General features: G+C 48.2%; 1 protein-coding gene across 1 annotated transcript in view; it reads right to left on the bottom strand.

Annotated features, from left to right (window-relative positions):
- LOC141986014 (antigen WC1.1-like) overlaps positions 1–18,771 on the bottom strand; it is a 39,317-nt gene that overhangs the window by 10,824 nt on the left and 9,722 nt on the right. The window contains exons 2-8 of the mRNA XM_074950214.1: positions 14,457–14,774; positions 6,892–7,020; positions 5,593–5,907; positions 3,360–3,422; positions 2,959–3,273; positions 2,530–2,565; positions 758–895 (exon numbers count right to left, since the gene is read on the bottom strand). Coding sequence (XP_074806315.1) covers positions 758–895; positions 2,530–2,565; positions 2,959–3,273; positions 3,360–3,422; positions 5,593–5,907; positions 6,892–7,020; positions 14,457–14,774 — 1,314 coding nt within the window. The remainder of the gene's footprint in view (positions 1–757; positions 896–2,529; positions 2,566–2,958; positions 3,274–3,359; positions 3,423–5,592; positions 5,908–6,891; positions 7,021–14,456; positions 14,775–18,771) is intronic.

Here is an 18,771-nt window from a genome sequence, read left to right as displayed (position 1 = left end):
AAATGAGGTGTGTGGTTCACTGGTCAGTTCTGTAACTTTGAGGTTCCAGTGTATAAAGTACGCATCAAACAAAGCCAGAACCCTTTCACAGTCATCTTTGTGCCTGTCTTCAGGAAAATCAAAGGATTGAAAGAAATGCTCTGCTTGCTTCCAAACAGCACAAAGTAATCACCATACCCGTATAGCTTCAGTTTCCTTATGGAGTTTTGTAGCAATTTGAAATCCTGCAAAATGCTGCTTCTAGTCTGTCAGTTGTGAAGGTTTGTCAAAGCTGAAGTTCTCTGCTCAACAAAAAGGGGGATGTTAATGAAATCCTGCAACCTGTGTTGCTTTTTTTCCCCGTCTGCATCCTTCATTGCTCCTCCTTCTGTCTGCAACTTCTGTTGCTCTCTTCCTTCTGTTTTTCTTCTCCTCTGGCACTGCTTAACTTCGGGCACCATGTCACATACACCTTGGACATGGCAGGTGGCAAGGCTGCTAAAAGCAGGTCAGGCTTCTGTACCAGACATGGATTGGTTACAGAGCTTCCTTTCCGGAGAGATATTCAACAGATGTGTTCACAATAAGATCCCTTTATGCTCTGCCAGGCATGGCTGAGGTTAGCAAATGTAAGTTGTTACATGCAACACCACTTCGTGGCTGAACAGTATAATACAATTTAACCTTCCACTACACTGCCAACGCCCCACCCCCCTTAGGCACAGCTCCACCTGCTCTTTCAGAGGCATTTCACACAGTGACACCAAGCAGGACCCACCTCTGCGCTCTGCCCTGGCACTTCGCACCTGTGCCCCCAGGATGATTAAGACCAGGCAGAGCAGGGCTCCCAGGATAATGCAGATGACCACGGGCACCATGACTCTTCCATTGTCGGTCAGAGGGCGGCGCGGGGGAGCTGGATGGAAATGAAAATGGAAGAGGGAGGGATTATCCTGTGAGAGTCTGGGGGCCCCAGGGAGCTCCCCAGTCACTCATTGCGGGGCCCAGGACAGCAGGGTAACGGACTGGGACACAGTCTGTGTGCCATGGGGGCAGCTCACAGGCTGCTGTTTAAATCATGGGCCCTGCCCTGTCAGCTGGAGCCAGAAGACAGGAATCCTCTGGCTCAGCATGGCCTGCAGCTCCCACCCAGGTGTCATTCACCCCTAGATTTCACAGGCCATGTGTAAGGGGACTGTTGGCCCCTTACTAAAACTCGGTGGGGGTGTTTCGGTTGGCTAGCTCCCAGGACCAGAAGGAAGGGGAAGGGTTGATAGGAAAGCAGGACCCTGAGACTGACAGTCCCCAGGAACAATGGGGAGAGGCCAATGCCCCAAGTCAGCCTGATTGACAGGGCGGGCAGGCTAATCAGGGAGTCAAGAGGACAAGGTGGGTCCTGTCCTCCCTGTGAGCTGGATTGCCTGGGTCAGACAGAGTGGGGCCGAGCTACGGAGAGAGCAGGGGCGTGAGCTGAGCTGCGGAGCAGAGCCGCGCCAGATCCAGAGAGAACCAGAGAAGCCGCCCGGGGGAGCAGGTCAGTGCTGGGAGCAGAGTCACAGGAGACCTGTGCTGGGAGCAGAGCTGCAGCAACCAGATCCGGAGGGGCCGGAAAAGCAGCCCAGGGAGCTGGAGACAGAGCAGCAGCAGCGCTGAGGCAGAGTGGAGCAGGAGCAGGAGCTGGGGCTGCGGCTGGAGCTGGGGCTGGGGCTGGAGCAGTCTGAAGCCAGGCACGGTGAGGAGCTGAGGAGAGCGAGGGGGACCCTGGGCAGCGGGCCCAGAGCAGGGAGACGCCCCCAGCCAAGAGGCCTGGCAGGCCAGACATGGAGGGGGATCGTAACCCCGACTGGGCGGGGGCGATGCTGGGAAGAAGGGTCCTGCCACCTTCAGCCTGAAGGCCTGTGACCACCCCCAGAGCAAGTGTCCGACCCGCAGTATCCCTGCAGCACAGCCAGGGCCTGGGCAGGAGGCCTGGGACGTGTGAGGAACAGACTGAACTTCCCTTACAGTCCAGAGACACTGGTTGTGACGTCCCCGTGCCGCAGAGCAGGGTGACGTGTTTTCCTTTAACCTTTCCCACTTTTTCCTTATTTTTTAAATCGATTGCTGTTTAATACACTGTATTTCCTTTGAACTGCATGTAACGACAGTGGGTCAGGGAAGCATCCAGTGCAGAGAGAGCACCTGGGAGTGGGGACATCTTAGCCCCTGCCCTAAGTGACCACAACAGGGCTGGGAGTCGACCCCCCAGGAATCCTGGGCCCAGCCTTGTCGGGGTTACGAGGACTCTGCCAGACAGGAGCATGGAAGGGGAGCCCTTGAGGTCAGGCAGGCCTCTGGGTAAAGGAAGTGGGAGCGAGGACTCAGATCCCTTCGCTAGCCCATTTCACTGGGGTAGTGTATAAGCCAGGAAAGTTCCCCACAACAGCGGGACCATTCCCCTGCTTACTCATGGCAAGGAGCTCCTGTCCTTAGGCTACAGCTTGCAGCTCATCCTCTGTGACTCTGCACCAGGTAAATTTTAAGTCTTGATGGGAGCGGGGGATGTTTTACCTGTTTTACTCAGTGATGCTGTCGTCTCTGTCACACCTGCAAAGGGAAAGGGAGGAGAGTTGGAGTCTGGAGCGAGGGGGAGGTGATGTGTTTGTCATTGGTTAGCGTCCCCCTCAGATCTCCAGACATCACTTCTACAAACTCCCTTAGAGCAGCACAGGGTCTGTATGTTAGTGATTTAGGGCCCACGCCCCCCTATGCTGACTAGTAACAAACCAGCACACTGGGGTCTGTGATGGACGCAGGGGTTATGTGGGCTGATGTCTGAGCCAACATGGTCCCACAAAGCTTCCACCCCACAACATCCATGATGCTTCTGCACACAGGAGATGGGAGGGCCTGGCCTGTGACCAAGGGCGGGCGGGTAATTGGACCCATCCGCCTTCCAGAAAATTACAGCATGTAGCAGAAACATCTCCTGTCACTCACCTGAGCAATTCACTGCAACATCTTCCTTGTGACCACAGTTGCTCTCACCCCAGGGCTTGGCAGGACAGTCCCAGAGAGATGACTCTGTCCCTCTGCAATTCAACGTTTCTACCCAGATGGGACCCTTCCCCTCACCGAATGCAGCCTCGCCTGGGACTGGTACAGCAGATCCACAGCCCAGTTGTTTACACACAACGTTAGCATCCGCCATATCCCAGGAGTCATCACAAACTGTTCCCCAGAAGCCACCGTACCAAACCTCCACTCTCCCCGAGCATCTGTCCTCTCCTCCCACGACGCGTAACTTCTCCTGATCTGAAAATGCAGAAACCTCACATGTTACTGGGACAGCTGGGAAAGTCCTTCGGGACCAAGAGTGAGACAGTGAGAAGCAGAAATACCTGTGCAGCTTGTCGAGTTAGGGCATTCGGCAAACAGGATCTGAGGTGGTTTCTCTTTTTCTCCTATGCAGAGAAAATGATTAAGTGAACGGACCGAGAAGAGTGTATGATGTAGGAGAGAGTAGGGCTTATCTGTATAATAAACCCCTAAATTTCAGCAATTTTATAAACTTAAATCTAAAATCTATTTTGTTTCATAGCTAATGGATTCGTTCCTCAGTGGATTCTCTGGATGTTGAAATCTTTATTTAGCTCGCTGCTGGTGTGTGCGCGTTTGTGGTATCTGAGTCTGTTCCATCCACCCTGTGTACAGCTGCTCTTGACCCTGTTTGAAGGTAAACAGATCTGTCAGCTGAAACACACCCACATTATTGTGGGGATCCAGAGACAAGAAATGGGGGTATTAGAATTGAGGACTGTACCTATTGGGTTATGGGAAGTGGGCACCCCTTTTACTTCCTTCCCCAGCCCTGAAGGGGTTGGAAAAGCCCTGCAGAGGGCTGGGGCTGGGGAAGGAAGTAAAACCCCAGCTGACTGGGGGAAGTGGCTGACTGGGGGCAGCTGGCTCTATACAGGCTGTGAGCCAGAAGCGGAGAGAGAGCACTCTCTAGGTTCCTCTAGCTCTGAGATGGAGGGACCTGGCTGCAAAGACCTGAATAGAGGACCTAGTTTGGAGCAGGATTGGGGAAAGGCCAAGGGAGCTGGGGAGCTCCAGCCGAGGAAAGCCCCAGGCAGCGGGAGTGGTAAGGTCTATTAGGTACGGGGGTTGCAGGGGCAGCCACGGGTAGGCAGAGGCAGCAGGTCCAAACCCAACCTTGCCGGTGATGAGTGGCTCATACTGCAGTCTGCCCCAGGATGCAGGGGCTAGCTGGTGAGTAGCAGGAGCCTACGACTGAGGTGAGGTAGGGATAGTGGGTGAGGGGGCATCCCTGGGAGGGGGATACCCAGAACTGTGGGGTACTGCCAGGGGGCAGCACCCAGTGAAAGGGGCACCAGGGTCCTGGAAGGGACACGGGAGCCAGCAGCAAGGCGAGACACCAGCCTGAAGAAGGCGCTCCGGCGGCTGGAACGCTAAATCCCAAGGACAACCAGCAGCAGGCGCCGCCGGTGAGTCTGCGCCTCGGTTACAAGGACTAAATGAGACTTTAGATCTGAAACAGACTCTCACCTACATACACAGACCCACCTTTTGGGAATTCTGATCCTGACCCAGATTTCACAGCCTGGGTGTCAGGAAGCAGGGGCTGCAGCAGAGCTAGTCTCCAGGCAACTTAACAAGCGCAGCTGGACTGTATCAGGCTGCCTGACTGGTCATACTGCCTGATTGGTCAGCAGTCCAGCTCTTGAGTCCAGCAGCCACACCAGCATTCAGCAACTGCTCAGAGCATTTCCCACAGCTAAGATATCTCATTTTCCTGTCTTGTTCACAGTCTTGCTGTTGCCTTGACCCCAGATTTACTCCTTGCCTTGCTCCAGATAACCTGGTCCTGACCCTGAGCTCCGATTTCTGCCTTCGGCTCTGGCCTCTGGCTCTGACCCTTGGCTCCAATTTCTGGCTACCAGCTCCTGCTCTAACCACTGGATATGACTCCTGCTCCAACCACTCAGCATGACCACTCACGTCCTGGTCACTGACCTTGGGCCCATCTCTGATTGTTCATCCCAAAAGTACAGCCACAGAGATTCCCAAATGATGCTCGCTAATGGGAGGCATTTGCAGTGGCGCTGGAACAATTTTTACAGTTGGGGTGCTGAAAGTCTGGTCCCCAAACTTTTTACCTGGCCCCTTCTTACCCTGTCTGTGCTCCCTCTCCCCCGAGTTGAGGCCAGGACTGGGCTGTGGATTGGGGTAAGGTGACTCAGGCTGGGACCACACCTTGCGGGACTAGCAGCGGGACCCCATGTCTGGGACCAGCGGTGGAGCGCGGGGCCGGCAGCCGGGACCCCACGCAAACTGATTAACCCCTTGCACCCCAAGTTCCCGTGCCTATGGGCATTTGTAGGCTCTCACTAGGTGATTGCACCGTGTAACACACAGCTTTTATGAATAACTCCCATTTTGTTTTCCAGGTGCTGTATTGAGAATTGACAATGAAAATATGTCTGTCACTACTGTGAATGGAAAACTGTCTCTACTGAAAAGTAAATACATTCAAAATTTCTATCACACCCTTTCAATGAGTAAAAGATGGAGTGGGTGTGTTCCTGTGTGTGCACAGAGTTTCAGAATTACCACTGCAAGAAATATGGGTCTCTTCTGCTCGGTTATCACAGGACTGCTGTTTCCATATGCCTGATGGGCACTGCCAAAGGGACCTGTGCTGCTCACTGCATGCAACATGGTCCAGCCATGTGGGACCAGAACCTGCTCCATATGCCAAGTCTCTTGCAACCTGCCCTCTATCCCCACAGTTCAGCTGTTTGCAGACAATTGCTGGGGTGACTCCAGACATCTGATTGGAGCAAACACTGCCCCACGTCCCATTGTAGAAAACCTCCAGCCGCCCAGCACAATCACGGTCGCTCACCAGCCTCAAATCCGTGAATTCTAGAAGGAAGTGCACAAAAAGGGAATTTAAATCGTCTGATTCTGAAATGAAGTGGGGTGAAGAGTGAAATCCCAGCGATTGCTCATCCCAAAAGTATAGCCACATCATTCTGCAGGAGCAAGTGTCAGAGAGAATCACTCTAAGAATGAGAGACTCTCCTGGACACCATGGGCCTATTAGAAATATAATGGTCACCTCTGAAAAGTCACCAGTTCCCAGCAGTTACACACACAGACACCTGCAATACAGCAGTGACTGCCCTGCCAACAGTAGAGAAATGCTGCGATATCTCCAATACTCCTGGGTGGGAACCGATGGGAAATGGTGACTTTCTAATCATGACCCCAGTTGGTAGGTAGAAGAGTAGAGTGACCATATTTTCTCAAAGGGAAAACGGAACCCCCAACGGGGGGCCCAACCCCCAAACCTCCCTTCCTCTCCCCCCCGACACGTGGGGCCAGCCTGAACGCACCCTACCTCCCACCTACACAGGGACAGCCTGAGGTTCCCCTATCCCCTCAGCACGTGGGCCAGCCTGAGCCCCCCTGCCACCCACCCGTGCGGGGTCAGCGCGAGGCCCCATTCTTCCATCCCGCACACACAGCGGCCGAAGACCCCTGCTGTCCTCCCGGGTTGGGCTAGCTTTACCACTGCCCTTCCTCCCCCTACCTGTTCCTCCGCACTCCGCTAGGGGGCGCATCCCACTTTTTTGGCAAAACTGTGCATGTGTCCAATTTGCTCTTCCCAACTCGTGATCCGTTGGCAAGAGGAAATGAGAGAAATGCCCAGTTTTGCCAAAACAGTCGGGACGGCCAGAGCAGGCTTAAAAAAGAGAGTGTCCTGGCCAAAACGTGCTGTATGGGCACCCTATAGAAAAGACAGTAAGGGAGAGGCTCTATTCTTCTCAGCTCTCTCCTCAAATGTCTGCCCCCTCCATTAAATCCCCTGGTAACCAGGCTCACGTGAGCATTCCCGGACCAGACCTGAGCAGAGAACTCCCGCGTCCTCTTTGTGTCTGCAGTTGTGCTGGCCCCAGCCCCTGGAAGGACAATCCCAAAGATCGGATTCATTTCCAGAGCAGTTCACATCGTCCAGCCAGATCTGCCCGGATCCTTGCCCATAATGAGCAGAGACAGTTGCATTGATGGCGCGTCCACATCCCAGTTGTTTGCAAACCACATTGGAGTCTGACAGATCCCAGGAATCATCACAGACCGTCCCCCAGATGCCATTGTAATAAATCTCCACTCTCCCAGCACAGCGACCTGCCCCATTCACCAGTCTGATCCGCCTGCTTCCTGCAGAGATAGATCCCAGCTGTTAATATGCAATATGATGATTATTAAATAGCTTCCATGCAAATCAATGATGATGCTACAATGGCTGAGATATTGAAATGCTTTTTAAAATCTGTCTTTAACAAGAAACACAGAAAAGGAGAAAAGCTGAGTAAGGAAATGAGGAATACTTTTTACAGAGCACTATTGAAAAACAGCATGTGAGTGTAAGGGCCTAATTCTGAATTCCATACTCATCTGAGTAGTCCTTAAGGGACTCGTCATATGGGTCAGAACTATTTGTGAGACTAAGCGTTAGCGGAAACAGCCCTTACTCAAATTCTTGAATATTCTCAAACAACTCTTAAATGATAAGCATCAAGGTGTTCAAGGAATTATTAGGCAATTAATTTACCCAAAACCAAATATTCTTTTCAGTTGTTACAGAATGGGGAGGGGGTGACACTGGCTGACCAGGTCATGCTAGAGTGTAGTTAGATCAGTTCACTTGTGTAGATTAAAGTAATGGTTAGATGTATACGTGTGTATTCAGACGTTTAAACTTTATGAAAACCAGTGGAATGTTCTGGATATTGTTTCCGCGTGTCTATTCCTGTGATAATGTAATGCCAAACATTTACATGATAAATATACGTGTAGCTAAATAACACATCAAATAAATTTTGTGAAATGCAAAGGATTTAAGGACTTTAACAGAAAATGCTAATTTCAAAGGAAATAGCCATTATGAAGAAGGTCTGAGGTCAAAAATCTAAGTGCATTTCTCACTCCCTGTCATCAAAGAAAAAGCCCCGGTGGGCCAGCCTATATTCCACCTTGGTCCTGAGGCCCGCCCAGGATATCAGTTGGCGGCTCCTTCACGGAGCCGTGCGCAGGGGCATGTACTTGGTGCGGTTCACCCCTATCCCGGATACCTGCCCCTTTTGCGACATGAGGGAAACCCTGGCACACATATATTTGGAGTGTGCCAGGCTGCAGCCCCTATTCCGGCTCCTCACCAATATTTCATTACGTTTTTGGTTGCACTTTTCCCCTCACCTTCTTATTTATGCACTCCCTATCTGCGGCCCCACAAAGTCACAGGATCTCCTGGTCAACCTTCTTCTAGCCCTAGCTAAAATGGCCATCTATAAAGCCAGAGTGAGGAGGTTGGCCGATGGAGTCTCCTGTGACTGTGGGGCCTATTTCCGATCCTCGGTCCATTCACGCCTCCGGACAGAGTTCCTCTGGGCGGCATCCACTGACTCCCTTGACGCCTTTGACAAGCAGTGGGCGCTGTCCGGGGTTCTCTGCTTGGTGTCCCTGTCCGGTTTCCTTCGTTTGACCCTTTGACCACACTCCTGTCCTTTTAATTTCATTAGTTGTCCCCCAGATTTATTTGGTGTCCAGGTCCTGTGGATCCCCCTCTTAGGCTGGGAGGGGATCCTTTAGCAGTGTGCGGGCTTTGCCCGCCCACTTCCCGGATCCCAGTAGGATCAAAGGAAAAGCCCACAGGGGTAGATTGTCAGCTTGCTTTCTGTGAGCTTGTTTTCTTATGTTCTTATGTGAGAAGAAGATATAAATATGGATTCAAAGAAAGATCCTGTATCTCTGGACTGTTTGGATTCTAACCGAGAAGAATAACTTAGGATACAGAGGGACCTAGACAAATTGGAGGATTGGGCCAAAAGAAATCTGATGAGGCTCAACAAGGATAAGTGCAGGGTCCTGCACTTAGGACGGAAGAATCCAATGCACTGCTACAGACTAGGGACCGAATGGCTAGGCAGCAGTTCTGCGGAAAAGGACCTAGGGGTGACAGTGGACGAGAAGCTGGATATGAGTCAACAGTGTGCCCTTGTTGCCAAGAAGGCCAATGGCATTTGGGGCTGTATAAGTAGGGGCATAGCCAGCAGATCGAGGGACGTGATCGTACCCCTCTATTCGACATTGGTGAGGCCTCATCTGGAGCACTGTGTCCAGTTTTGGGCCCCACACTACAAGAAGGATGTGGAAAAATTAGAGAGAGTCCAGCGAAGGGCAACAAAAATGATTAAGGGTCTGAAACACATGACTTATGAGGAGAGGCTGAGGGAACTGGGCTTGTTTAGTCTGCGGAAGAGAAGAATGAGGGGGGATTTGATAGCTGGTTTCAACTACCTGAGAGGTGGTTCCAAAGAGGATGGTTCTAGACTATTCTCAGTGGTAGAAGATGACAGGACAAGGAGTAATGGTCTCAAGTTACAGTGGGGGAGGTTTAGGTTGGATATTAGGAAAAACTTTTTCACTAGGAGGGTGGTGAAACACTGGAATGCTTTACCTAGGGAGGTGGTAGAATCTCCTTCCTTCGAAGTTTTTAAGGTCAGGCTTGACAAAGCCCTGGCTGGGATGATTTAATTGGGGATTGGTCCTGCTTTGAGCAGGGGGTTGGACTAGATTACCTCCTGAGGTCCCTTCCAACCCTGATATTCTATGATTCTATGATTCTATGAACTGAATGAGAAGACAGAGATCCCCAGAGTTATTCTGGGTAGCCCTGTGTGATGGGGTGAGCTCCCCACACTAGCCCTGTAAGAGCTGGGTTGGGCCAGGTGGGCCCAATCAGCTAATTATGCTGCAAACGGTGGAGGTTTAGGCCGGAATCAGCTGGTTAGAGAGAGTCTCACCTGTTCAGGAACAGGTGGGACCTATAAAGCCAGGAAGGTGGTTCCGGTTGGGGCTGTTGGGAAAGACTGCAGTAAGGCAGACAGTAGTCATGCCCTGGGAAGAGGGAGGAGTGTTTGGGGGCTGCAGGGAGATAGTCTGTAGTTATTCCCTGGGAGGAGGATTCTTGGGGCTGGCACACCCAGAGTGAGGAGGGGAACCAGAGTATAGGAAGCAGTCATACAATCATAGAAGATTAGGGTTGGAAGCCATCTAGTCCAACTCTCTGCTCAAAGCAGGACCAACCCCAACTAAATCAGTCCAGGGAAGGAGCAGTGTGGGCAGAGGGACGAAGCCCAGAACTGCTGAGCTGTCTCTGGACTGGATCCGGAAAAGAGGGCAGGCCTGGGTTCCCCTACCAGCCACTGAGGCACATAAGTGGCACCAGGGAAGTGAATGGGAAGACGGCCTAGGACTGTTGATGGACTGAATCCCGTCAGGGGGAATACTGAGTGACCTAGCTGGAGGACTAAGTCACAAAGAGGATGCTACGGGTCGTGGAGGAAGAGGCACTGCAGACCAGAGTGATGGTGTGCAAACTGTGGATGGGGCGTTGGCCTTGAGAGCTAATCCCCAGAATGACCAGGAGGAGACGCCAGACAGGCAGTGAGTGGAGTACCTCACGACACCCTGTAAAAGACTTTGGGGAAACTGACAGTTTATTACATCACTGCCACCATTTGGAGTTACAAACTGATTTACCTGTTATTATATTTTACCTGCTAGAGCCTCTCAATAACCCTCATTCTTTCTTCTTAGCTAATAAACCTTTAGTTATTTACTATAGAACTGGCTGCCAGCGTTCTCTTTGGAGGAAGTTCTGGGTGACTGACTGGTCCCTTGGGACTGGGAGAAACTTGGTGTGGTGTGATATTAGGATTAAGTGACATTTTATCACAACTTTCAGTTTGTCTGTGTGGCAGGTTAGGCTGGAGAGGCGGTCTGTGACTCCATAGTGAGACTTGAATAGTGATCCCGGAGTTTGTTTATCACTGACTTGGTGAAATCTAATGATAGAACACAGCACCAGTTTGGGGTGTCTGCCCTTGTTTTTTGAGTCTGCCCTGAGATAGTCTCTTACAGTGGTGAGCCACTCCAGACAGCATGACGGGCGGTACCAGAACATTAGAGAAAAGTGGTACCAATTTATTTTACAGATAAAGGGGAAGATGGGCAAATGGGATCCATGTGTCTCCAATCAAGTCCCAGGCGCTTAAGGCCTAATTCTACCCTGCTGAAATCAACTGTGAATCTCCCACTGACACAGTGGGAATAGAAATAGGCCCTTAATGTGCTGTAGTTACCCTGCAGTTGGAATGGGCATGAAAAATATCAGTGCAGTAACATACAGTGCATGATATAGGGATACAATTAAAATATGTTACTTGTTTACCTTTACTGTGGAACCTTAATGTTAATCATATACCAGCAAAAAGAATAACAGAATTATCTTGTACAATAGTCATGTACAACCAAGCACAATGAAAAAAAATCTCATCACAGATTCCTTTTTCCTTCTTTTCCTTTAAATGAAGAAAAATTGCACAGTTATAGATTAGGACTTAACAAGGTCACATTATAACAGCAACTTTGATGTGTTTCCTAAGTGACAGAGGGTTAGATCCACAAAGGTACATGGATTCTGAACTGCCTCTTAATAAATAAATCATTACATATTTATTGAAGCAGGGACTTGACCCTCCCACATCCCAGGCGAGTGCCCGGGCCACCAGCTAGAATCAATCTCTAGCTTTTTTTTGGATTCAGTGACTGATTATTTGTACAAAGTGGAACATTTCCAGCAGGAGAGACCCACCCCAGCACAGTCTAGAGTGATTAGGGCACTCCCCTGTGTTCATGTCCCTGCTCCAAATCAGGCAGAGCAGGAATTGAATGTGGATTTCCCACCTCCCAGTTGAGTGCTTTAACCACTGGGTCCTGTGTAAAATGGGGAGATGAGAGAGCTGACCTGGCTTATGTGCCTAGCTCCAGGAGTGGGTTCATGACTAAGATTCCTGAGCAGAGATAGGTGCCTACCTCTGACTGTATGTCAGGGGCCTGAGGCATAGATCAATGGCAGTTTGGCATCCAAATAACTTTGTATATCTAGGCCCTTCTCCCTTCCTTGGCATTTCACTGCTGAAAAATTTAGGTGGTTCCCTATTCAGCTTTCTGGCTTCTGGTGCCTAACTCTCCCCATGCATTGTACGTGGAGCTGGGCGCGTGACTCATGGCTGAGGATCCCATTCGATGGCAAGGCACCTAAGAGACAGCCCTTGCAACACCCAAATCCCTTCGGTGATCTAGCCCAGAGCCATTATCCATGGCAGCCTTGGTCAAAACAGGTTGCATATGACTTCCTTTTCTTACTATTGTTTTCTGAGTCAAGACAGCAGGTTTTTTAAGACTTTAAAATAAAGAAGCCACTATATACACTAGAGCTGCTTGGAAAGTCATCCTTTTCCCCACAAATATGAATGGCCGTGAATATTTTTCATGTTCCGTAAATAAATTTGCGTTTTCCATAGTGCTGTCAAGTGATTAAAAAAATTAATTGGGATTAATCATTCTGTTAAACAACAATAGAATACCATTTATTTAAATATTTTGGATGTTTTCTACATTTTCAAATATATTGATTTCAATTACAGCACAGAATAGAAAGTCTACAGTGCTCACTTTATATTTATTTTTTATTCCAAATATCTGAACTGTAAAAACCAAAATAAATGATTTTTTCAATTCACTTAATACAAGTACTGTAGTGCAATCTCTTTATTATGATAGTTGAACTTACAAATGCAGATTTATGTACAAAAAAATAACTGCATTCAAAAATAAAACAATATGAAACATTAGAGCCTACAAGTCCACTCAGTCCTACTTCTTGTTCAGCCAATCGCTCGGACAAACAAGTTTGTTTACATTTGTAGGAGATAATGCTGCCAGCTTCTTATTTACAAAGTCATCTGAAAATGAGAACAGGCATTTGCCTGGCACTCTTGTAGCCGGCATCGCAAAATATTTACGTGCCAGAGGCGCTGAAGAGTCATAATTTCCTTCATGCTTCAACCACTATTCCAGAGGACATGTGTCCAAGCTGATGACAGGTTCTGCTCAATAACAATCCAAAGCAGTGTGGACAACACTTGTTCATTTTCATCATCTGAGTCAGATGCCACCAGCAGAAGGTTGATTTTCTTTTTTGGTGCTTCGGGTTCTGCGGTTTCCGCATCAGAGTGTTACTCTTTTAAGACTTCTGAAAGCATGCTCCACACCTTGTCCCTCTCAGATTTTGGAAGGCACCTCAGATTCTTAAACCTTCAGTCGAGTGCTGTAGCTTTTATTAGAAATCTCATATTGGTACCTTCTTTGCATTTTGTCAAATCTGCAGTGAGAATGTTCTTAAAATAAACAACATGTGTTGGGTCATCATCCGAGACTGCTATAACATGAAATTTATGGCAGAATGCGGGTAAAACAGAGCAGGAGACAAACAATTCTCCCCCAAGGAGTTCAGTCACAAATTTAATTAACACCGTATTTTTTAACGAGCGTCATCAGTATGGAAGCGTGTCCTCTGGAATGGTGACTGAAGCATGATGGGGCATATAAATGTTTAGCGTATCTGGCATGTAAATACCTTGCAATGGTGGCTACAAAAGTGCCATGCAAACGCCTGTTCTCACTTTCAGGTGACATTATAAATAAGAAGCAGGCAGCATTATCTCCAGTAAATGAAAACAAACTTGTTTCTCTTAGTGACTGGCTGAACAAAAAGTAGGACTGAGTGGACTTGTAGGCTCTAAAGTTTTACATTGTTTTGTTTTTGAGTGCAGTTATGTAAAAAAAAATCTACATTTGTAAGTTGCAGTTTGACGATAAAGAGATTGCACTATAGTACTTGGATGAGATGAATTGAAAAATACTATTTCTTTTGTTTATCATTTTTACAGTGCAAATATTTTAATATAAATATTTATATAAAGTGAGTACTGTATACGTTCTATTCTGTATTGTAATTGAAATAAATATATTTTTAAATGTAGAAAAACATCCAAAAATATTTAATAAATTTCAATTGGTTTCTATTGTTTAACCATGGGATTAAAACTGCGATTAATCATGATTAATTGTTTTAATCCCTATTAATTTTTTGAGTTAAACATGTGAGTTAACTGTGGCTAATCGACAGCCCAAGCTTTTCAACAAAAATCTGAACATTTTCAAGGAAAACAGACATTGTGTGAAAATTTTTAATCTTATTGTGAAGATTTTTCACAGAAAAAAAAGTTTTGATGAAATCTTTGAACAGCTCTATTACTTAAAAATATGAGAGAGAGAGAGAGAGAGGTTGCTATAGTGCATTAACCATATAACATGGCTATGCTTTGTTCTGCATATAATATATTTTTACTATAAATGGGTCCCAGTTTGAACCTCAGATCCACATCATTTCAAGGACTGCCGAGATCACAGCACAAGGTGGGGTGGAGGCAGGCCCTGGGGTGGGTCATGTTCCCATTGAACAAGGACAGGATATTTATAAGATTTTCACACTAAGTCACCTGAGCAAACAACACCAACGTCCTCAGCAATTCCTGCCTGGGCTGTCTCAGACGTGGAGCTGTCACAAAGAGTCAGGCGAGTCTCATTTCCTCCACATCGGACACTTTTCAGCCCCACGGGGCCCGTTCCTCGCTCAGACTTAGGGGGGTTATAAGCTTTCTCAGCGACTCCGCACTGGAGCTGCCTGCACACCACGCTGGCATCGTCCATGTCCCATTGGTCATCCAGGACTCTGCCCCACACACCACGGAGGGAAATCTCAACTCTCCCATCGCATCGGCTCTCTCCATTCAACAGTCTGAGTGCCTCAGAATGACCTAGGCTCACAGAGACACAAAATATGCTGAATAACACTCCGTGTTGGTACTGCATGAGAAATAATACACAGGTGTGATGTGAAACACAGGTTTCTGTGCCGAGTGGGAGGTAACTCTCACCTATGTGCAGTGTTACAGGGAACAACCTCTCTGAAGGGTTTCATTTGTCTCTCTACTAAGAAATGCAGGAGATGATGGAAGGAAAGAATTCCCCAGCTCTGAGATCGGATCTTGCACGATGTGGAGCGCTCTCACCTCCCTAAGGAGTCAATGTGAGTGGAGAGTGCTCAGGAACACCTGGCAGATCAGGCCTCTGGTTTCCAAAATGGTCTGTGCAAAAGTGCTCAGTGCTCACCCCGCACATTGATAGCGTCAGTGCTGTGAGGTAGCTGTGATTCACAACAGGAGTCTAGGGATTGGCCTGCAATGAGCTCACCAAGCGCCCCACTTCCCTGTTGCAATTCCTAGACCCAGACTGTCAGGACACATGGCTCCTTTAAAGAAAACCCTGCCCTGTTTGTCCCCGTTCAGTGTACATTGGTGACCTGCAATCATCACGTCAGCTCCAAACTCATAAGGAGCTAACACAATAAAGGCTTTTCTGCACTCAGCAGGGTTTTTCCAGGCCAGGTCTGCAACTGTGGACACTTGAGTTACCTTTCTCATGAACTCTAGCTATCGGCTTGGCTGGAGATGATGTTTGGAGAGGTGAGTGACCTCTGGGCAATGGAGATTTATACAGTATGTGGCACCTTACATTTCAAAGGAGCCAAAGTGCTCCCAAAATATGATCTGCAAACCTGTCAAATCTTCCTAAATATATAAACACTTATAAGAATATACATACAGAGGACAGTAGTGACTCCATATTTAAAGATGAAATTAATATTGCACTTCAGACAGGGATTCAACTACTCTGTTTTTTATTAAAGTTATGTATGGTCTGATTCTCACGTTAAGGCTCCTACACTCTGAGCAGGTGTAAATGAGCTCTTAGGGTTAGTAAGAATTCAGCCCAGTGTAATCTCACCTTACTTCCCACACAGAATCTGTGTCAGTGTGGCTCACATTCCTTGTACTGCAGCATTTGACTTTATTTCTTTGACAGGAAGCAAAAGATGCAGTGGGGAGGGGACACAGATTTTATCTGGATACTCTGGGCCTCTGTTACATTATGGGCAACCCACCTGTCAGGTCACCCTCTGAGGGCAGAGCTAGAGTGCAAGGCGGGGGGAAGGTTATAAATACAGGAGTTGAAGGGCTTTTATACACTTGAAAGGCTACAATGGCACAGCTGCAGCACTGAAGCTGCACCTCTGTAGCCCTTTAGTGTAGACCCTACCTATGTCGACCGGAGGGGTTCTCCCATTGCTATAGTTCATCCACCTCCCTGAGAGGTGGTAGCGAGCTTGACAGAAGAATTCTTCTGTTTACCTATCTACACTGGGGGTGGGGGGCGGGGTAGGTTGGATTAACTATGTTACTCAGGGGTGTGGATTTTTCATACCCCTGAATGATGTAGCTGGGTCAACACATGTTGACATCATATATATATCACATATCATGTCGAAGACAGCCCTGTGGACTCAGTGTCTGGATAGATGCAGCAGTGAGAGATGTCTGCTGTGAGGGCTGGTCCCAACCCCTGTACCACCGTGGATACAGAGCAGTGCTATGTCCTTTATTTGCTAGGGAAGCCCTCCACTGGGATAATGTTTGGTGCACCATGGTGTGGTCTATGGACGTAGAGGGAGAGCTGGGGCAGTATTTGTTGCTGTGGAGACCACAGAGACTATGGAATTTACATTTAGCTATCAGCTGACTGCTCTAAACTGGGATTCTGTCTCAGTTAAAGAGAGAGAACGGGGCAGCACTTGGTGAGGTGAGGATTTGTGAATTCTTGCCTGATTTAGCTGAGTTTATGGGGAGAAGACAGTGCTCTATGGAGTGAGAGCCTTACAGAGATCCAGGGAACAGATATTGTAGAGGCTGCTTCCAATCCTGGTACCACATTGAATACAGGCTACAGATTTCTGTTTCACCAGCAACTGAGAGACCCAGTCAACTCTTAACCCAAGCCTAGGGCTGGAGCGCTGCCAGCTGCTAAGATCCCCAGACTGTTTCATTGCTCACCGAGTTCTGAAGTGTTTGAAACAGCTGAGGTGCTGCCTTTGCTCAAGCTCTGAAGACCCACTACATGTTACAACCACACTGCAAAGCCTGCGAAATCATCTCTAAGAGAAGATCAGTGGGGAATGTGTTTGGATGTTTGTGCTGAAGTATAGAACACGTTAAGTTGTAACAGAAACAAATGGAGGAAGGTCTGTATAAGGAGAACACATAGATTTACTTTCTTATAGCTTTTGTTTAAGTGGCAAAGAGTCCTGTGGCACCTTATAGACTAACAGACGTTTTGGAGCATAAGCTTTCATGGGTGAATACCCACTTTGTCGGATGCATGTAGTGGAAATTTCCAGAGGGAGGCATAAATATGCAAGCAAGAATCAGGCTAGGGTTAACGAGGTTAGTTCAATCAGGGAGGATGAGGCCCTCTTCTAGCAGCTGAGGTGTGAACACCAAGGGAGGAGAAACTGCTTTTGTCCTTGTCTAGCCATTCACAGTCTTTGTTTAATCCCGAGCTGATGGTGTCAAACTTGCAAATGCACTAAGCTCAGCAGTTTCTCTTTGAAGTCTGGGCCTGAAGTTTTTTTGCTGCAGGATGGCTACCTTTAGATCTGCTACTGTGTGTCCAGCGAGGTTGAAGTGTTCTCCTACAGGGTTTTGTACATTGCTGTTCCTAATATCTGATTTGTGTCCATTTATCCTTTTACATAGGGACTGTCCATTTTGGCCGATGTACATAGCAGAGGGGCATTGCTGGCACATGATGGCATATATTATCATAGAATCATAGAATATCAGAGTTGGAAGGGACCTCTGGAGGTCATCTAGTCCAACATCCTGCCCAGAGCAGGACCAATCCCCAACTAAATCATCCCAACCAGGGCTTTGTCAAGCCTGACCTTAAAAACTTCGAAGGAAGGGGATTCCACCACCTCCCTAGGTAACGCATTCCAGTGTTTCTCCACCTTCCTAGTGAAAACGTTTTTCCTAATATCAAACCTAAATCTCCCCCACTGCAACTTGAGACCATTGCTCCTTTTAATGTCATCTGCTATCACTGAGAATAGTCTAGATCCATCCTCTTTGGATCCACCTTTCAGGTAGTTAAAAGCAGCTATCAAATCCCCCCTCATTCTTCTCTTCTGTAGACTAAATAATCCCAGTTCCCTCAGCCTCTCCTCGTAACTCATGTGTTCCAGTCCCCTAATCATTTTTGTTGCCCTCCACTGGACTCTTTCTAATTTTTCCACATCGTTCTTGTAGTGTGGGGCCCAAAACTGGACACAGTACTCCAGATGAGGCCTCACCAATGTCGAATACAGGGGAACGATCATGTCCCTCGATCTGCTGGCAATGCCCCTACTTATATACCCCCAAATGCCATTGGCCTTCTTGGCAACAAGGGCACACTGTTGACTCATATCCAGCTTCTCGTCCACTGTCACCCCTAGGTCCTTCTCTGTAGAACTGCTTCCTAGCCATTCGGTCCCTAGTCTGTAGCGATGCATTGGATTCTTCCGTCCTAAGTGCAGAACTCTGCACTTGTCCTTGTTGAACCTCATCAGATTTCTTTTGGCCCAATCCTCTAATTTGTCTAGGTCCCTCTGTATCCTATCCGTACCCTCCAGCGTATCTACCACTCCTTCCAGTTTAGTGTCATCTGCAAACTTGCTGAGGGTGCAATCCACACCATCCTCCAGATCATTAATGAAGATATTGAACAAAACCGCCCCAGGACCGACCCTTGGGGCACTCCGCTAGATACCGGCTGCCAACTAGACATGGAACCATTGATCACTCCCCGTTGGGCCCGACAATCTAGCCAGCTTTCTATCCACCTTATAGTCCATTCATCCAGCCCATACTTCTTTAA

The sequence above is a fragment of the Natator depressus genome, chromosome 1 (genome assembly GCF_965152275.1).
Source record: "Natator depressus isolate rNatDep1 chromosome 1, rNatDep2.hap1, whole genome shotgun sequence".
In the NCBI taxonomy this organism is placed as follows: domain Eukaryota; kingdom Metazoa; phylum Chordata; order Testudines; family Cheloniidae; genus Natator; species Natator depressus.
This window is presented reverse-complemented; position numbering and strand designations above follow the sequence as displayed.